Source organism: Hippocampus bargibanti, linkage group LG11 (assembly GCF_051943395.1).
Source record: "Hippocampus bargibanti isolate YZ-2025 linkage group LG11, ASM5194339v1, whole genome shotgun sequence".
In the NCBI taxonomy this organism is placed as follows: domain Eukaryota; kingdom Metazoa; phylum Chordata; class Actinopteri; order Syngnathiformes; family Syngnathidae; genus Hippocampus; species Hippocampus bargibanti.
This window is the reverse complement of record NC_142744.1, coordinates 11,993,016-12,013,442: the sequence shown is the minus strand read 5'-3', so window position 1 is coordinate 12,013,442 and position 20,427 is coordinate 11,993,016. Positions and strand designations below refer to the sequence as shown.

The window sequence follows — 20,427 nt, the reverse complement described above, 5'->3', positions numbered from 1 at the left end:
GTTGATCTTGATCATGTTGTGAGTTCTCCCAGACACGAATAAAGAAAAACAGAATTTATAGACGGGTATGTGTATGTAAGGCACTGCATTATAAAGTGCACCTTCAACGAATGACATATTTTAAAACTTTTTCCGTATCTACAGTAAGTCACACTGGATTATAAGGCACCTGATCATCTTTTTTTTTTAATAAAGGCTTTTAGGTGCACGTTACAGTGTGGAAAATACAGTACTTTTTACAATGCAGGACAGTACATTTAGAAGAGACACGTTTCTTGCAGTGGTTCACTTTCATGAAAGAGTTGATTCCATGATGAATACAATTATTAATTTGTTCATTTTTCTGGACCGATTTCACACGTTAAGGTTCAGAAATTATAAATCGGTAGATTTTCGTACTTGCGACTCAGTGCTGCATGTTAAAATAATGTGAGTGTTACAAAAGTGTGAATTAGAAGTGAACAAAACACAAAAACGTGTTCATTGTTTATACATTCAATTAGTATAAAAAAGTATTTTGTTTTTTGGACTTTTCTTTTGTTTCACCTTACAAATGAACTGTCTGCATTGTGTCAGTAGATGCTTTATAAAGAGAGTCCGTATTGTGGTCAAAATCGGGAGTCTCCCAACCAAACCGTGAGACTTAACATGGATGCAATTTGTCCTCACTATGGTCGTGAGCGGTTCTGGAGCCTATCCCAGCTGTCTTTAAGCAGTAGACGGGGGACACCCTGAACCGGTTGCCACCCAATCAGGCCACACAGAAAAGGAACAACCTAAGGAGACGTTACAGTGCCCAATCAACCTCCCATGATTGATTTTGATATATGGGAGGAAAAAAAGAATACCATGACAAAAGCCACGCAGGAACAGAGAACATGCAAATTCCACACAGGGAGGAATTGAACCAGATACCGCTGCACTGTGAAGTTGACATGCAAAATACGTCCTGCCGCCCTGAGCGCCCAGGCCGGCACGCCGACAGGTGGACACGCCCGCTCGCCAGGCGTCCAAACGGGAGCCCGTTCCACTCGCTGCGACCTTTTGTGGCACAGTCAGGAAACATATTAGCCATCTAGCTAGAAAGCTATCCATTAGCTATCTAGCTAGCTATCAGCAATATAGCTAGCTAGCTAGCTATTTGAGTCAGGAAACATATTAGCTATCTAGTTAGATAGCTGTCTATTAGCTATCTAGCATTCTACAGTAATAGCAAGCAAGCTAGCTATCTTTTTCAGTTATTCCGGGTTGTGTGAACGCTGGCGCGTGTGGCTGCCTCTGCTCACCCACAGAAAAACTGATCCTGTGACTGTAAAGTGACCTTGAGAGTTTTGAAAGGTGCTTAGAAATGAAATTGATTATTATTATTATTATTATTATTATTGGACTGGATTTGCCTTTATTAGTCTCGCAGTGGAGACATTTAAATTTCACAGCAGCAAAGTAATGAAGTGTTTATTCTTATTAATTATTATTATTATTATTATTATTATTATTATTATTATTATTATTATTATTATTATTATTATTATGTGTGCATTACTTGCGGGTTGAGTGAACCCTGGCGCGTGTGGCTGACGCTGCTCACCCGCAGAAAAACATCCTGTGACTGTAATGGCTGCCAGCCAATCGCAGGGCACACAAAGACGTACAACAGTCTAATAATAATAATAATAATAATAATAATAATAGAATTAAGTCTGCAAATTCCACATGGAATAAATGGCCCGCAAGTGTCTATCCTATGCCTGGTGTTTTTTTAATTTATACTGCAGTATGTACTTCTAAAATGTGGGTGAATTAATCGCTGGCAGTCACAACCTTAGGCCCCTCATCAACGATTAATGAATGACGGGTGTGCCCAAGTCGAAACTTTCACTGCCCGGTGGCAACAACGTACGTTGTGACATACGGCTGGGTGAAGGTTTACTAATCGTTGGAGGTTTACACTTACTAAGTAGATGGATTCAGAGTATTAACTTCAAAATCTTACCTAACGGAGGAGTCCTCGCCGTTGCACCGTAAAACACATCACCCGGTGTTACGAATTTCGTCGAGACACCGGTCACGGTAATATGGGGATTTCGGATCGTGTCAAATTGAATGTATTTGGCTCGTTGTGCCGGTAACGCACCGCTCAGCCCTACGACTTCAGACAACAGAATCCACGACAGACGAATGAATAGGACATTGTATTGCTAGTTGTTCAATTGGGAAGTTAGGGCGAGTTAGCCTGGAGATGTTAGCTTTCAGGTGATGTGGGGCTAGCTAGCTTGCTCACGAATACAAAACACAAACGGCTTATAGCTAATATTATTTACTGACACATTTTACCCCTACAAAAATATTCTGTTTTGAATGGTAAACAAATCTACTGCTTTCATACACTGCTGCATAATTATCTCAAAGAAAAAAATAGACCGCATAGCTGGCCTTTTTAGGGGACCTGAGCACCTGCCCCAAAATTCTCTGTGTGCCCCCACGCCATCATCGTGTATTAAAAATGACAAGAACAGTTTTCAACTGCAATAACTCATCTTAAAATGTATCTATGCTGAGCTTGAGGTATCCAGACTAAAAGTTCTCCAGGTCCACAAATTAGAGGGAGTCAGCAACTCATGTCACACACCGCTGACCCAAACTCCCTCACGTGATGTAATAAAGTGCAATCCACCCCCTTTTTTTTCAGAACCAATAATAGCAACTGGAGGACTACAGTGGACCACCTGGGGTTTATCCAGAGCTGGGCTCAACAGTCAGCTGAGAAAGACCACTCCTGGTAAGAAGTATGCTGTAAAAACAATCTTCTTTCTTCCTGTAAGCAGTCACCTCCCACGCATCCCTCCCCTTCCACGATAAAACCCGCATAGGTATTTGTGTCCGGCCCTCAACACTCAGTCCCACTAAGATCGTCTATAAGACGATCTCTCCTGCGGCCTCTCTGATCTAAAAGTATGTGTCTATTCTCTGCGTTCAATGAGTTTCTTTGTTTCTCACACAGCTGCCCCTTCTGACACATTTTATAGACTCCCTCTCCCATCGAGAGGCGAAACGGGAAGGGAACATTTAACTTTTCTCTTCCTTTCATAACTTTGCTGCTGTGAATTAGGAATTTGTCCAATGTAAGATGAATAAAGGTTATCCCATCTCATGATTATCTCAAAAGGAGGTACTGTACAATCAAAACCATCTTGCCACTCGCTCTGATTTTAACCTCCTACAAACCCCTCCAATCTCCCTTCACCGCCCTTCTTTCTGATGACATCTTTGCACGTATGGAAACCAGATGTGGCAGTAAAAGAAGAGTTGTGGAGAGAAAGGAAAAAAAGTGCACCAAGTTGTGGATCAGCTTTTGATCGGAGTGCAGGGCAAAGAGCTCCAACATGAAACGAGTCCACTATCATGACTAGTTCCTCGTTGGGACGGTGGTTTCCTTGTTTCCTTGTGGATATGACAAGGTCGAGATGAGGACAGTTGGCATTGGAGCAAAACCAGGAAGGAGAGCCTGAATCAGCATCTCATGTCAGAGGTGTTTTCCTGCCAGGCTTGGGGAAAAAACCATGCATGAGGCAGAGATTTTTTTGGGAAAGAAAAAGTCAACTGTTGATGGTTCAACTTCCTTGCACCTGCATTTTTTTTTGTCGCCCTGGGCGGGCGACTGCGCCCACCACACTGCAGGCAGCCAACACAAAAACACTTTTTGGGTTTGGACGTAGAATTATATTTGAGGAGACAGTGGTGAGTGAAAGTGCAATGTTGAAAAAAATCTATATTTTACTTTGGTAAACCAGGAAATAAATCATCAGCCATGTAAGACATAAACAATAAATTTTTCTTGACTTTTTTGTTTGATTGTCGCTGTCAGAGAAAGTGACTAAATGATTCCAGACTGGGTTTTATTTTTGCGGTTCTTTTCAAGCTGTACAAAAATCTACAATCCAATTTGATCATCTGTGTAGGCTTTCAGTCGTACAGGAGTGGTCCATCGATGAAAAGGTTTCTTCAGCCATCCTTCTGTACTTCTTTGAAGGTGTCGGAAGGTTTCGCTCCTCATCTGAAGAGCTTCATCAGCAAACTAAAGTAATCAGAATCATAAAGCCTTTTATCGTCCCACAATGGGGAAATTTGCAGTGCACAGCAGCAATTTCAAAGGGGGTGGGGATGAAAAGATAGAAGTAAAGTAAGAAGAAGAAGTATTCCAAGCATAACAGAAATGTCAGAGGACTGAAATGTATATAGTAACTGGGCAAAAATGTTTCATAAAGAACTGTACATAGTGCAAGTACAAAAAAAAAACATATTTGATATTGAGTCAACATGAGGAGGATGTACTATTTACAATACAAGAGTCCAGGTTTTTTCACATATGATTATTAAGAAGCCTGACACCAATCGGTAGGAACTAGCGGCGGTACCTCACCTTCTTGCAGTGCAGGTGTAACAGTCTCTGGTTGAATGTCCTATTCATTTGTCTGTCTGATTACCTCTAATGTTCTATGCCTGGCTCTGATTACCCCATCATGCTAATGAGGTTATAGCTGAGCTAATGGGGCAATCAGAGCCAGGCATAGAAGATTCGAGGTAATCAGACAGAACAAATGAAGTCATCAGATTAGCTTCAGGGAGTAGTCTACTGCTCCCCCAACCTTAGAGTAGAGGTCTGGCACTGTCACCTATGTCCATTAGGGATATATATAGGACCAGAGTTACCATCACAACTTTTGTTTGCTGACGAAGCTCTTTGGATGAGGAGCGAAACGTCTGACACCTTCAAAGAAGTACAGATTACGGTTGAAGAAACCTTTTCGTCAATCCAATTTGAACGTCTCTCCTATTTCTCAACTGCTTATCGTCACCCCCCCCGCCCCGAGTTATATCACTCAAACTTCCAAATACATGTGACGAACTGAAGACTTGCAGAATACCTCAACCTAAGCGAGACAGCGCGACCGTGCAACCTCAGTAATCAACGCCAAGACTCCTGTTCACCGTGATTTCATATAAATTGTCCCACTTGACCGACCAATTGAGCACTGAGTCATCGCAAGGAACATTTCAAATCCAAAAGAAATCCCGGCGTCACCCCACCAGGCCGCACGCCAATATCCCCTAATGACCTCCTTCACCCGACGTCCTTGTTGCCAGGCAGAGTTGAGCAGTCATTCTCATTTTAATAGGGAAGTGAGCTCTCCGTGAGTTTTGTCCTGCCCATTCCAACATTGACATATGGCTCGGGTGTTATATGAGACACAACGGACCTGAGCGGAACCTCCTCCAATGGGAAATTTCCACTCATCAAGCAGCAGGACAAATACATTAAACCGAAACGGGAAGTGTCCTGCCACGAACAAAAAAAAACATTCAAAGACTTCTAATGAGCTTTGGGACATGACACATGGCCACCTTTTCACTTCCCAGACGACAAAGTATAATATGGCAACATTTTCAGTTTTATCTTGGTCGGGAAAATGGCCGGTTTTGCTGAGAGAAAAGCTTCTCCGGTTACACAAAAATGTGCCTTTGTTCAGAGATGCTATGCAAAAAGTTGTGGCCATTCTTGACTTTGCTTTGCCGACTCTGCAGGAAAAGAAAGAAAAAAGGTCAACTGCTCCATTTTTTGTTTGTGTGTCACATCACAATGGAGACAAACGACATACACAACTTTGTTGGACTCTGAATCCGTGGCCGCATTGCACGTGATCTTTGTGATGCAGTTGCAATTCCAGATGTAGCTCGTGGAATTCTGCACCATTTCTGGTCTCCGAATGTGACTTAATCCACCACACCGCACGCACACATCCACAATCCTACCCCATCCTGCTCTCGTGATTTGTACTCACGGACTCCCTCCACACCCCTGATCTTCAACACTCCAGAAAAGTGGAGACAAGCGGGCGCCTTCTTTATTTATTGTTATATATCGCAGAAGGGGAAGCATGTTGGATTAGCCTTAGTCTCGCAGTGGAGAAATTTAAATTTCACAGCAGCAAAGTCATGAAAGTAATAAAAAAGGAAAGAAAGAATGAGAAAAACAAAATAAGGAGCTGTTGTAAAGGCAGCCACTCTTGCAGCTCCATCTTGATGTAAAAAATAAAATTAAAAAACTAAATAAAATATAATGTGACACAACACTAAAGACACAGACATTCTTCAATCTTAAGCACTTTCTGCACTCACTTTGTTGTGTTTGTTGTATGAAGCAGTTCTCGATGAAAGAGGAGAGGATAAAGTGTTCTTTTCACCAGTGGATCAGGGGCTGTCTTAATGAAATGTGCACGTCTGCTACAAGCTAAATGTTTAAAGCAAACACAAAACATCTCCTGTCCCACGTAAATCTGCTTCAATTCCAAGCTGCGACAGTTCCACCGACGCATCGGTGCTCTTCGCGGACAATCCTTTCTTCTCATCGCAGGCACTTCAAACCATGCATCCATCCAGCCGCAGACTGTCCAACAGCACTGACCTTTCCACTGAACAAAACGGGGCCGTGAAAATGCTGATTATTACAGGCGCAAAAAACACAATCGACTGCCCCAGATCTGTCCAGCGATGACAGACAAATGGCACTGACATCAATCAAAAACACAGCTGGCACATTTGTGCTGCAGAAAAGTGTGTATCCGTTCCACATGACGCACAAGAACTCCAAGTGATAAAAGAAAACACAAAAACAACAAAAAACACAAGGCCTGTGAAAGCACTTGCGAACGGCTCCCTACTTGGGCACTATCTTGGACTTCTTGAAGAAAATAACTTCCCGATTGAAAGCTCTCTTGTTGTCGATACAGATCACTGATATGCTTACCTTTGCCTTTAAGGCAACCTACATGGGGCACTTTGGGGTCATTTGGAGGTAAACTTTGAACTTTTATTGACTCACGATGGAAGACACGACAATGAAACACTTATACAAATGCTGAGTGCATTTTATTCATATATGCATGACCACGTTGAGGTCTTCACACCTCACACATCAAAACAAAAAAATACACACTCAGAACCAGGAGAATGCTCGCTAGCACACACGAACAGCCATACAGCTGAGATATGTTTTCCTGCTGCGCAACGGGTTGATCGTCTATATCCCTGTTTCTACTTAGGATTTGGATGCATTCCCCAGTTTCCAACCCAATTCCTGGGCCTTATTTTCCGAGCCCCGCTAATGGAGAGTGGAGTGGCTGGGGAGCAAGAAAGCTGGAGGTCCGGGAGGACAGTTGAAGTCCAGATGGAGGGCAAAAATCGAAAGTTTTCAAGAGCAGGTAAGAATCGTATTGTCGGAATGTACAGCAGGCTCAAAATAAGGAAAGCCTTCCTTCTCCTGTTTCAAATTGATCTTATACTTAACTCATTCACTGCCAGACGATATGCACAAATGGGTTTGGGGAAAAAAAGTTTTTTTTTTTTCATTTTCACTCAAATTCCAGGACCCACAGGCTATTGAGTTTTAGGACTACATAAACATTCAATACAGCATAAGAAACCTTAGACTCTCTTCTTTCATTAGAAAAAAAAGTTAATTCCTAAGTTAGATGGGTCTGAAGTAATATGAGGTACAAGTGTGGGCAGTGGGAGGGAAAAATATTGCCAGAGGTCTGACCAGTGCTTTATCGGCCCACCCCACAAGAATAACCAAAACATGAACAAATTCGGGAATGGTGCTCCACGTCATGATTTTCAATTCCTGAATTCATTTGTGAATGACAGTGAATGAGTTAAAAATAAAATCCTGTGGTGTGGTGAGGACTGCATTCAAATCCACCCACCCAAACAAATTTAATTCTGTTTACCCTCAAGAGGGTCGTGGGTGTGTCTTAGCCCATCCCAGCTGTTTGGTCAGCAGGCGGAGGACACCCTCAACTGCTTACCGGCCAATCGCACTGAGATGAACGGCCATTCGCGCTCACCATTACAATTTAGACTCTAAATTGTAAAATTGCTCTAAATTTTAGAGCGTTCGATGAACCCCTTGTGCATGTTTTTGGAATGTGGGAGAAAACTGAAGTACCCGGAAAAATATGCAGATATGGGGAAACATGCGAACTCTTCACACAGGAATCAAACCCTGCACCTCTGCGATGCGTGGCGGACTGTTAACCAGTTAATCACTGTACCATGAAATCCAAAAATCCAATTGAAAGAAATAAAATTGCGCCTTTTGTAAGGTCCTGGAAATGGCATGGGACTGACCCACATTTACAACCCAACTTCTCAAATTTCTTCCCAATGAGTTCTATTTGATCCTCTTGCCCCCCTAGTGTGTGGATTGATTTTTGTTATTGATATTTTTTTTGAGGGGGGGTTAGTTTTCCCTGAATTAGGCCGTGAAATGCCGAGTGAAAGAAACACACCACATGAATACTTTTAAAATGTATTTATTTCGTCGGAAATGTCCAAAACGTCAAGAGCACAGACACAAATGTCATTGCGCAAACCAGATCAATCTTTCATTATTATCATCATCATCACTAGTATCATTATCATTGCTGTGAGATTTCTCCTCCTAAACCCTGACAAGGCAAAGTTAGCACCAAAACTGCAAAATGGTAAACAAGTACAATGAAAAATGGAAGCCATTTTGTTTTTTGTTCAGATTTCGGATTTATTTTCATTTGACCATAAAATCAAAACAATCAAGTTTCAATCACAAATAATAACCCGCGTACCCCGTTCACTATTCCCACATATAAAATTAAGGCCACTTTCAAAACGGAATGTCACTGTCCAGCAGGACTTTTTAATGACAATGTAAAAAAAACACATTCATGACACAGTCAACAACAATAGTAATAGTCATAATAATAACGACAACATCAGCATTGATATAAAAAAAGGGGGAAACACACAGTTTATTGCTCATGCTGACGGTTTCTTTCCCTTTTATGGTTCACGCTGGCTCTATTCTCTTTTTACTGGAAGTTTGAAAAACACAATGACTTTGTGGTTTGAGGGAGAAAGAGTGTGTGTGTATGTGTGTGTGTGTGTGTGTGTGTGTGTGTGTGTGTGTGTGTGTGTGTGTGTGTGTGTGTGTGTGGGAGGAAGGGTGCGCGTGTGGGGTGTGCAGCACATTAGTGGTACGGCCGGGGAGGATGGGAAGGGTGAAAGACACAATTTGCTTACACAAGAAACATGCTGACAGTATGCGGTGAAGAGGCAGCAAACGCCAAGGGATGGCGTCAACTTGACAGGAAGACATTAAAAAAAGGTGAAAAGAAACAAAGCAACAGCCATGAGCTGGCGTCAGTCCACCGCAAAGACGGAGAACCAAATGGAAGGCCCCGAACTGAGCGCTTAGGTGACGGAGCAAAAAAAAAGCTGAAGCGCACCCTGCCCCGCCCCGCCTGCCCTTCCTCACGTCCGATCTTATTTCTGACGACGTCCCCTCCCATTTGTTTCTCCTTCTGTACTCCCCTCCTGTTCCGACTTAAACCTTGTCCAATAAGGAACGTTGGCAGTAGAGGAGTCGGCGAGGAGTCCCGTAGCGACGGAGAAAGACTAAAGCTGCCAGCGTCACAATCACGCACACCAACAAGAACAACGGAATGACCACGGCGGCCGCCCCCCCGCCACTTCCCGCCCCTCCCTTCTCGTCCACCTCGATAATGATCACCTCCGTATCCTCCACTTTCTCTTCCCGATCCACCTTTGTCTCGGTTTCTCGTTCCCTTTCCTTCTCCTTGTCGGTCTCCCTGTCACGACTTCTGTCCTTGTCGTCGTCGTTGTGGTCCCTCTCCTTGTCTTTGTCGCGGCCGCCTTTTCCGCCGTCCGTCTTGGGGTCTTCGTTGGGACAACCCATCCAATCGCGCAGAGCTGATTTCGGGTAGCCGGGCTCCACGCGCATCATCTGATTGTTGAACTTCCAGTATTTGTTGTCTTTATAAAAGTAGGTGTACGCTGAGGAAAAAGACAAACAAATTGACTTATGGGGACTAGATTCAAGTTTTTACTCTCGATTGTTATGTTCGGCTTTTGTGGTTCTCATTTTGGCTCCTTTTGCTTCATTTGCGGACATACCTTGATCTTTGCTCATAAAGGCTGCCTTGATATTGTCAGGCACTCCTTGCCAGACGCTGACGGGCCTTGGATAACCCGTGTCGACACTTCGCGATGCTTCGTTAAAACGGTAGTACCTGCACAAATGACGAGATTTGGCGTGAACTGGTGTCGCACAAGTTCTGAGCTGTCGCTGGAACGGCTACATTATTAGACTGCAGGTCAAATTGGACAATTGTGATTGAAAAATGTCAGACTGACTTGTCTCCTCTGAAAAAGAAGGTCTGCCCGGTGGGGGTGTAATAAAGTGCGGCATCTATCCGGTCTTTTGGGAGGCCGGTGCCCATCTCTCTTAGCTTCTTGGGGTAGCCGACATCGAGAACCGATTCGCTAAACACCCAGTATCGATCACCTAATTGGGGAGAGGAAATACAAGGGCCCTGAATATCTTTTCAGGACGGAAACGGCGGAATATTTTTCTGTCAAACGCAAAGGTAGAATTGACCTTTAAAGAAAGCGAACGTCCCGTCCTCCCTTTCAAAAGCGGCATTGATGAGAGTAGGCAGCCCCCTCCAGAAGTGACCGATAGGCATTGGGTATCCATCCATCACCTGGTTGTTCCGCACGCGCCAGAACCACTTATCCTAGTGCGTGAGGGGCGCAACAACTCATTTCCAAACAGCCACTAATCTCATCAAAACAAGATCTTGCAGCTTTACCTTAAACACAAACATTTCGCCTCTGAGGATCGCGATGGTGTCAAAGTGTCCGTCGCAAATGTTTGGTCCAAAACGAGGTTTGTCGGGTGTGTAGCTGGGAGTTGTGTCTGTTGGAATTCGAGGTGTCGCAAATGGCGGCTGGGGGCCCGATCCGGAGCCTGCGATGGGAAAAATCGTAATTGGAAAATCGCATTGAGATCAAGTCTTATAGGCTTTGCATATAATTTCCAGCAAATAGTCTCCATCGACATTTTCAGGATGAATGACCCACCGTACCATAAAGTTGTTGTATGCCTCTGAGGTCATCTTCAGGAAGTTGGAAGTTCTCCGTGTCCATCCATTGGTAAAAAGGCGCCATGATGGCAGAGGGATCACTGGAATGTTCCAAACCAAGAGCGTGGCCCAGCTCGTGCACCGCGACCAGGAAGATATCGTTGCCTGCAAGCATCCAAATGTGACGAAATCGGAAGAGGAAGGTGAGGGCGGCGATCAAGAAAGACCCTCCCTTGATTGATCAAAACGCCTCAACCATCGTCTTACCCAAGAGATCCCGGTTTCCGATGGTCCAAGGTTCAGCCGCATCAAAGTGGGTGTCCCCCCCGATGCCGTTACCGGGGAAGTAAGCATGGGCCAGGAAGCCTCCCTCGCCATCGAAGGGGCTGCTGTCGCCGTGGAAACCCTCGCCGAAGAAAATCATGATGTCCGCGAATTCCTCCACTTTGTCCCGGATGTAATGGTAGGGGATCTCCTGGAACCGCAGGGGGGTGACGCTCTCCCACACCTTGAAAGCCCTCTTGATGGCCTCGTGGGTCTCGTACTCGCCCACCTTGGGCGTGTAGTTTTGTATTCTGAGGATGGGCACGTTTTGGCGTTTAAAAGTTGCGCAATACTGGACATTTTCTCATTGAAATTGTTCTTTTTTAACTCATTCACTGCCAGATGTGTGCAAAAATGTGTCCACTACATTGCCAGGGTTTTTGTCATTGTCACTCAAATTGCAGGACTTAAAGAATATTGAGTATTAGGACGACATAAACATTCAATGCAGCGTAAGAAACCTTAGACTCACTTCTGTCATCACAAAAAAGAGTTAATTCCTAAGTTATATGGTTATGTTGTAATATGAGAAGCAAGTGGGGCGGCTGTACAAAAGGTAAATGCTGCCCCTTGTGGAAGGGAAAAAACATTGCCAGAGGTCTAACCAGCACTTTATTGTCACCCCCCAGCAAGAAAACACAAAACCTGAACAAATTCGGGAATGGCGCTAGACGTCATATTTTCAATTCTCGAATAAATACAGGAATGGCAGGGAATGAGTTAAAAAACTGTATGGATGTTGATTCATCACTTACGAAAATGTGATTTGGTTCTTGGTCCACTTGAGGCCCTGGATGGCGTAACGCTTTCTCCGCAGGTTGGTTTTCAACTCTGCACCGAATTTGTCCGGCACACCGCAGCGAGGTCGTTGCATCGCCCTGTCAAACATGCGCGTTTGGATTCGTCGCGGATTTCACAACAGAATTTTGAAAACAACGGAAAGCTTCTCACTTGATGGTGTTGTCGTCAAAGGAGCCGGTGACGGTGAGGCCGTAGAACCTCTGCATGGCGGCAATGGCCGAGGAGACGGAGTGAGGGGAACGCTGGGTGTGGGTCCGCAGGTCTCCTGGGGGGAGGTAACCGTATTGTTGCAGCCAAGACTGCGCACAAAGAGACAACATGTTTTTGTGACTCATCAAACCCAGGCCACAATACCAAAGAAGATTGCTCAACTCCAAACAGACAATCGACAACACTGACGAAACATGTGCTGGATTTTTTGACCCCGGCCCAAGATCATGGAACAAAAATGTGTTTGCATCTTCAGAATCAAAACAACCTCTCGCTGTTGCGAAAAGAACTAATTCCACACCGATGCGGACGGTGAGCTGTTTTTGTTTTTGGAGTCTCGCACATAAAACCTTTGACAAAAGTCCAGTAAATGTAACTGTTGGGTTCTAATTATGTGCATAAGCACTCTATCAGTAACGTTTTCACTCCAGTCATACACAAGTCACCTTTTTTTTTATTTGGTGTCAGCGCAACAATGGTCATTGGGTTTTTGAGAATTCTCAGGCTGAACTTGACCTGAATTTCCCCCTGGAAAAAAAAGTATTTCACCACGGCGCTGGCTTGACACCTGGACAGACGCCAGCGGCTTTGCTCGGCACATGGCCTGCACGGTTTCTTTCCCTCTGTGGCCAAAATTTTGGGGGAAAAAACCACCGCCGAGGCTATTGTGAACGGCAAACGAACCCCTTTTAAAAAGTCCCTTGGTGTCAATGCTGACACTTTGCTTACTTTGTAAATCTGGTGTGGCTTTTTTTTAAGTATCACACACAGGATGTTCGATGTAAGAGCAATTGCAACGGAATTGGGCCAATTTGTCAATGGCAATTTTTACGTAAAAAAATGTAAAGACGACCCCCCAAGCCTCTTATCTCCCACCCTCGCAAGGGCACAGGTGCAGCACAAATGTCTTTTAATTATACACATATTCCCATTTCCCGTCCTTTGAGCGTAAATGTGCTACGTGTTCTTTAGAAATCCCAAATGGACTATTTTTTCGTATTTCTGCATCTCTTTTAACTCAATCACTGCCACTCATGAATTTATTCGGGAATTGAAAATATGACAGAGCACTATTCCTGAATTTGTTTGGGTTTTGTTTTTTCATGCTTGAGTGCCGATAAAGCGTGGTCTCTGGCCATGTTTATTTTTATTTTCCACAAAGGGGCAGCATTTTCCATTTTTCTGTGTTAGCACTTTGTGTTCCAGCGTCAGCTGTTGTTAAAGCGCTATATAAACCAATATGTATTGCATTGTATTTTGGACAGCCGCCCCATTTCAAGCTCAGATAACTCCAGACCCATATAATTTAGGAATTAACTCTTTTTTTGATGAAAGAAGAGAGTCTGAGGTCTCTAACGCTGCATTGAATGTTTATGTCGTCCTAAAACACAATATTTTGTGGGTCCTGGAATTCGAGTGACAATGACAAAAACCCTGGCACTGGAGTGGACATATTTTTGCACGCCTGGCAGTGAATGAGTTAAACAAAATACTGCAAAGGAAAAAGACATTGTGACATTTGCAATGATTCCCACGCCCAAATTGTTCACAACCTGGACAAGACAAGTTGACAACTTGCTCCGAAGTAGAGGACGCATCTTCTGGCGACGACAAGACTGCCGCAGCAAAGCGAGCGAGTGAGAGAGGGAGTATCCCCAGGGCGAGACTTGGGCAAACCTCAGCAGATGGCTGGCGTGGCGCTCCAGTTTCAGTCACTCATTAAAGCGCGGAATTGTGCACGTGGCCTCGCATCCAAACCTCAAAGTGTCTCTCTTTGCCATCTCGCTCCACCCCTTCTCCTCTCTGCCCTCTCATGGAAAAAAGTCAGTCGGTGGCAATGGTGAAGGGGAATGAATTGTGGAAGTAATTGGTAATTAATCGATTTTTTTTTGGTCCAAACAAGAAGCAAGTTGAGTTATTTTGCAAAAATGGCAAAAAAAATTCCAAACACAAACAAAAAATACATTTTGCTGTGTATTTACTATCATCTCAAAAGTTCTGTGATATGAAAAATAGTTATACTAATAATCCCCCAATTGGAATGGGGATCCTTAAATCCCTGATTTTGCTGTTGGGGGGGAAGGGAAAGAATTCCCAATATAAATCGCAAGTCGTCATGTTGGACCTTGTAGCTTCAGTTGCACAAAATTTGCTTCAGGCTCAGTTTGACTGAGATTTGAGATTTTGTCATTGCCTTGTTGTTTTGTTTTTTTTAGTTTTCCCTAACTCACTCAAAAGAACGGCGTTCGTTGTATAATACCATGTGCTTGTTCGGAAATCCTGAAGCACCTCACATTTTTTGCATCGGTCCTTATAAGGGCCTCTGCCTCTGACTTGACAAAGTCTTAGTCACTTTTGTACGAGGCTATTTTTACACCACCAATAGGCCGAGTCACCTAAGACCTAGCGTGAAGCGGAAACGGTCCGTATTTGCGTAGTTGATGACTCTTGACGTTAATAATCCCCCATTGAAGTCGAATATGTGAAATTGCCACTCGGAAACCATTTTTTTACGTAACGGTGGACGGCTTGATTTTGTTTCATCCTCTCAGATCAAATGTGCAATTTAGTTAGCGGTTTAAAATTTACGGTCACAGTCGCCCACGCTGAAGACTCTGCAGCAATGGTCGAAAAGAAAAAAGTAGCATGTATAGGTGGGGAGTTCGCATGAGGGAGCGTGTGGCAGTGCAGAACCGGAGTCAGTTGTTCCATGCGGGTCAAGCCAATGGAAGAAAAAAAATGGGGTGATCAAATGGGATGGCGGTCGCCCAGATGTACTGGATGCTCCTCGCCTTGCTTGCCCCGTTGATGTCACCAACGGATAACACCGAAGTTGTCACATTTTGCTACAGCCTGCCTGCGAGTGAGCATCAAGTGGACACACACGACATGTCATCCCTGGGGAGACGTTAGCAAACTTTTCTTGGGCCAATCTGGCCTCACAAAACAGGCGGACGTCACCGCAAGTTGTCATTTTCATGGCAACAATTCCTCTTGTCGAGGTGACCGCTTTGAATATGACCTCATTTCCTGGAATGACATCAATCCGCACTTGGGCTAACGACTCAAGGGCCACCCGTCCTGTTTGACTGGGGTGGAACTTTGTCTATAACAAAACAGAGTTGGTGGAGTACGGTGGATGCAAGGGGGTCCTTCCTTATGTCCTGTCTTTGTTCTTTGTCAATGGTGGGGGAAACAAAAAAAAACATATCCCACACATAAAAATGTACATATAGCGTGTATGTCTCATGTAGATATAAAGTTTACTCAAAGTAGCATACAGCATTGTGGAAACTGTCATGCCAGGTTTTGGAGCCTGAAATTAGTTTTACACGAATGGGGGGCACGGGTGGGTTGATATTCACCTGCAGAGTAATGATTCCTAATTCATATCTTTTTTATCTGATCTTGACACAGTGATACCTCAGTTTACGAACTCCTTGGCTTAAGAACTTTTCCGTTTACGAACGTTACATGTATGAACATTTTATCTTGGCATACAAACTATTTTTCGGGATACACACGGAGCTGCCACAATGGGTGACGTGTCGTTCGCGAACGAGCCCGTTCTCCTGTCAAGAAAATGAAAGCTGGCTTGTTTTGGTCCTCTATTCCCCGCCCCCAGTCATTGGTTAAAGCCATGTGATTGGTCAAGAACGCTGCAGTGAGGGCATGGGGGTTACAGACAGAGAGAGAACAAATTGGCAGAAAAAAACAAATTGGCAGCCGACATTTTTTTGTCCTCTATTCCTCACCCCCAGTCTTTGGTTAAAGCCATGTGATTGGTCAAGAACGCAGCAGTGAGGGGAGGTGGTTTCAACATTAAAGAGACAGGCAGACGACAGAGAGAGAGTGACAAAATGGATTTCAACTTTGACTGCAAGGTTAAAATTCCCATCAAGCCATCTGTACACTTGATGCAAAAAGCTATCAACCCAGCTAAACAGAACACAATTGATGAGGAACTAGGTAAAATGATCGCAGAGAAAGAACCTACAAGGGTTCATTCCTCAAGATGGTGAAAGAAGAAGGCTATGTTCCTCATCAAGTGTTTAATGCTTATGAAACCGGCCACTCCATTCCATCAAGCCATCAACAACCATCACAAAGGTAAAGACAACCACTTTATTATATAGTACAGTTTCTCATCTCATCTTATCTCATTTTCCATACCGCTTATTCCTCATTAGGGTCGCGGGGGTTGCTGGAGCCTATCTCAGCTGTCTTCGGGCACAAGGCGGGGGACACCCTGAATTGGTTGCCAGCCAATCGCAGGGCACACAAAGACATACAATAGTCACTCTCACACTCACACCTAGGGACAATTTGGAGTGGTCAATCTGCCTGCCCTGCATGTTTTTGGAGTGTGGGAGGAAACCGGAGGACCCGGAGAAAACCCACGCGGGTCCGGGGAGAACATGCGAGTTTGCATGTTCTCACACAGGGAGGCCGGAGCGGGACGCGTACCGGTGACCTCTGCACTGTGAAGCCGGTGTGCTAACTACGCGACTACCGGGCCGCCCTATAGTACAGTTCATTTATTTAATTATAATACCATAGCACATTTATTATACATAAAATAAGGTATATTTTGTGTAGTTTTAAGGCTTAGAAAATTTTAAAGTAAAAAATTATGTTTTATGGGGACCTGGGAACGGATTATTCTCTTTTTAATGATTTCCTATGTCAAAATTAATTTTTGGAATACACACATTTCGCCTGACACACTCTGTCTGGGAACCAATTAAGTTCACTGCATTTATAAAATACAAACAAAACCAAATGTAACCACCAATCTGACACCTCCACCCCCAAAAAATGTCACATGGCACAGTGTTTACAGAAGTAAATATTGCTCCGCATCTAAGGGCTCGGTTTTTTAAATCATCCTAAGTTGACAGAGTAGCAAGGAGTGAGGAGGTATAAATATTTTTGACTTAATGAGGCAGCATAATAATAATAATAATTAATAATAATAAATCACTTGTCTGTGTCAACAAACGGTCAGCGGTATAGCGCATCAATATGATATACAATCAGTAGGGTAATGAAAAATGATTTTGTCATCATATTTGCTCAAAACTTATTTTTTAACTCATTCGCTGCCATTACCGAATTTATTCGGGAATTGTAAAGTGTGACGTGGAACCGCCATTCCCAAATTTGTTCGGGTTTTGGTTTTTCTTGTGGGGGGTTCCGATAAAGCGCTGGTCAGACCTCTGACAATGTTTTTCCCTCCCACGAGGGGGCAACAGTTGCCTTTAGTCCATGTTCCCGCTTTGTTACAGCTTCAGCTGTTGTTAAAGCACTATATAAATCAATATGTATGTATTGTCTTGTATTTTGTACAGCGGCCTGCATTTCAAGCTCAGATAACTCCAAACGCATATTACTTAGGAATTAAAGAAAAGAGTCTGAGGTTTCTTACGCTGAATTCAATGTATATGTAGTCCTAAAACTCAATTCTGTGGGTCATGCAATTCAAATCCTGCAAATGGGTACTGAAAAAAACCCTGGCACTGGAGTGGACACATTTCTGCACATGGTCTGGCAGTAAATTAGTTAAACATCGCCTTTATTTCGCGTTATCTTCCATATGGACACTAGCTAGCACTTCCGCCCATTTCGATTCATCTTGGTAATGATTCCTTTTCTATCTCTTTTCAAACATGGCGTCATTCGCAGGGTCACAAAGCCTTCTCTTGTCCTCTGCAACAACCCCCTCACTGTCCACGGTGGGTATTCCCCCCGGTGCCATCTCACTTCCATTAAATGACCTCATATAGCAGCCATTCTTTTCGAGATGTTTTGTGTAGAGGGCCGTGGATACTGCTCGTTATCCGTGCACGTGACATTGGAGCTTGTTAACACATGAAGGTGTTTTGTTGGCTGAGCCAAAGTCAAGGCGCACTTCCTGATACGAATCCAAAATCGGCAAGACCCCCTGAAATGTCATTAAAATGACCGAGACGATCGTTCTTATATGTGACGGGATACCATTGTTGTTGTTTTTTTTAAACTTGGAATCCAGGCGACTGCCATCTGCAAGTGTCATGGTGGCCTTCATTTCCCAGATTGCAGACATATGCAAACTCCAAACTCCCAAACTCATCTTTGGTTTCAAACCTGGATTTTGAATTTGATGGGGGTCCAGTTTCTTTATTTACATTTGACTCCTAAGCCGTCCCCCTTTTCGTTGGGCGCTTTGAATGTAGGTCAGCAGAGCCCCGATGTAACATTCTTCCACAAATGACAGCTGGAATAATAATGAGGAAACGTTTGGCACCAGCGATTGATCAAAGCAATCATGCGGGTCGTTGATGTAAAAGACCAAAAAAGCAGAAAAGCCTCTGCTTCTTATCAGCGAACCACATTTGTTTTTTCGCGACGGACCCGTACTCCGAGGTTTGAAGAACGCCTCCCAGTCTGCCGAGCCATAACTTAAGACAGATGTCAACAATTACATTTCCCCATCCCCCTCGATATTAACGGAGCCGCAGCTTTCAAAACCCCCTCCCGCTCCCCACAAAAACTTGCCTCTGACTCTGCCCCCCCCCGACCACAATACAAACTCAGATTTCTCCTCGTTTGCCTTCTCGTGCTTTCTTGCTTTTGCCTCCTCAGCACTCCTCAGCATTTTCACCAGCACAATCATCATTATAGACGGCTTCCGCTAACCCCGGTCAAAGCCCTTCCCGACTCGTGACTTGTGTTGACGTTCACGTCCTCGACTGATGCGGTCTTAACACAAACCACAAAAATGATTGATTCTCATAAGTTCAAACAACTTACTGTCTTCTCTTTGTTACCTTCTCCCATTTCATCAGATTTCCGTTATTAAGTGTACCTTTGGGTGCATACTGAAAGAGTTCAGCAGAAAAATATATGTTATTCAACAAGTGGCTAAGTTCTGACCTTTTTCAGTGTATCGAAGCACAAATTTCAACAAAGCAATGAAATCTCATTTTGGTTGATAAAGCTAGTATTTTTAGATTCTGAATATCTTGTGGTTCCTAAAAAACTCAACTTTTTAAACAGCAACGTGAGACACACCCCACTCCCCACAAAAATATTGATGCTACGATGGATGAAGTTGGATTTGGATTTTAATTTTTAGTATTTCACAAAAAACAAATCATTGAAGAACCATAAAAAGGGCTTCACATAAAACCTCAGTATACCTTATGAGTACGCTGTTTGGGGCTCACCAATGAACTACGGGCTACTTTTGATATTTATTGAGATTTAATACAACACTAATTTCAAAATAAATAAGGCTCGACAAGGGGAAAAACAGAAATTGGACTTCAGGATCACAATATGCATCATCACTCGAAGATTTTGTTGTTAAATTCTTTTTACACTTGCATGACAATGGAATTCTTCTCAAAATGCTGGCACATTCGGAGTGTGGAGCTGACCATTATTTCTATTTCCACACTTTTTTTCGGGCAACGGGAAGATTGGTAAGAGTTCTACTGTTATTTTTTTAAATTTATTTCCCGTGACATTTTCCATATTTTGTGGAGCATTTAAATGTTTCTTTCGTACAAAGTGTAATGAACTTGTCGTTACTAGCTTCCATTTGGAGGTACTTTCCACTGTCACCCAAAATCAGCATTTTTTTTCACCTTCTCACCTCAACCCAAACTCACCTCTGGGTTGATGTTTTTGGCCGTCCCAGCCTGCATGCTCGCGTCCAACAGCACCGCCAGCAGCAGCAGTCGGACCAGCAGTTTCAGTCTCCGCGGTGCCATCTCGTTCCTCTCGAGTCAAACTATTACAAAGAGGTCGTTTTGTTTTTCGATTTGACGAAGTCTTCACGTTGTCAAAACATTCTTTCAAAAAGAAAACTTGTAACGGAAGAAAGAAAGCTGGACGAATCTGGACGGCAACCAGCGCCTGTTACTTCTGCTATTTATTCAAAGTTAGTTAGCAACTGACGGGCATTCTTGTCCCGTTTTAACCGAAGCTTTCCAAGATTATAGAAGGGGAAAATCCCGCTGTTTTGTTGGAAATGCTTATCTTGTGCCTCCTCTTTTTAACCGCTTCCCCTTTTCCAGTCTTCCCCGCGTTGACGTGGTGGTAGATTCGCAACGCCCCCCACAGC

The 20,427-nt window shown here is 43.7% G+C and overlaps 2 protein-coding genes across 8 annotated transcripts in view; one reads left to right on the top strand and one right to left on the bottom strand.

The window, feature by feature from the left end:
- The first annotated feature begins 1,654 nt into the window (after nucleotides 1-1,654).
- Nucleotides 1,655-20,427, top strand: part of trim110 (tripartite motif containing 110) — a 34,663-nt gene continuing 15,890 nt past the window's right edge. For 5 of the 7 annotated variants that reach the window (XM_089008992.1, XM_089008995.1, XM_089008991.1 and 2 more), the window contains exons 1-3: nucleotides 1,656-2,070; nucleotides 2,690-2,779; nucleotides 7,101-7,259. The gene's annotated coding sequence lies outside the window, so the exon portion shown is untranslated. Of the gene's footprint in view, nucleotides 2,071-2,105; nucleotides 2,126-2,689; nucleotides 2,780-7,100; nucleotides 7,260-20,427 lie in introns of those variants that run through there. The other 2 variants (XM_089008998.1, XM_089008993.1) reach the window with 2 other exon arrangements.
- mmp14b (matrix metallopeptidase 14b (membrane-inserted)) lies at nucleotides 8,357-20,328 on the bottom strand. Its single transcript, XM_089008989.1, has 10 exons — nucleotides 19,973-20,328; nucleotides 12,258-12,406; nucleotides 12,062-12,184; nucleotides 11,250-11,557; nucleotides 10,986-11,147; nucleotides 10,710-10,867; nucleotides 10,496-10,634; nucleotides 10,252-10,402; nucleotides 10,012-10,127; nucleotides 8,357-9,891 (listed from the first exon to the last, which is right to left on the bottom strand). The coding sequence occupies exons 1-10, from the start codon at nucleotides 20,072-20,074 to the stop codon at nucleotides 9,422-9,424; spliced, it is 1,878 nt and encodes a 625-aa protein (XP_088865115.1). The 5' UTR covers nucleotides 20,075-20,328; the 3' UTR covers nucleotides 8,357-9,421.

Coding starts and splice junctions, on each gene's coding strand:
- mmp14b (XM_089008989.1), bottom strand. CDS start 20,074: ATGGCACCGCGGAGACTGAAACTGCTGGTCCGACTGCTGCTGCTGGCG. Junction 11,558..12,061: donor AAGAACCAAATCACATTTTC/GTAAGTGATGAA, acceptor GCCCATCCTCAG/AATACAAAACTACACGCCCA. Junction 10,403..10,495: donor GACGTTCGCTTTCTTTAAAG/GTCAATTCTACC, acceptor CTCCCCAATTAG/GTGATCGATACTGGGTGTTT.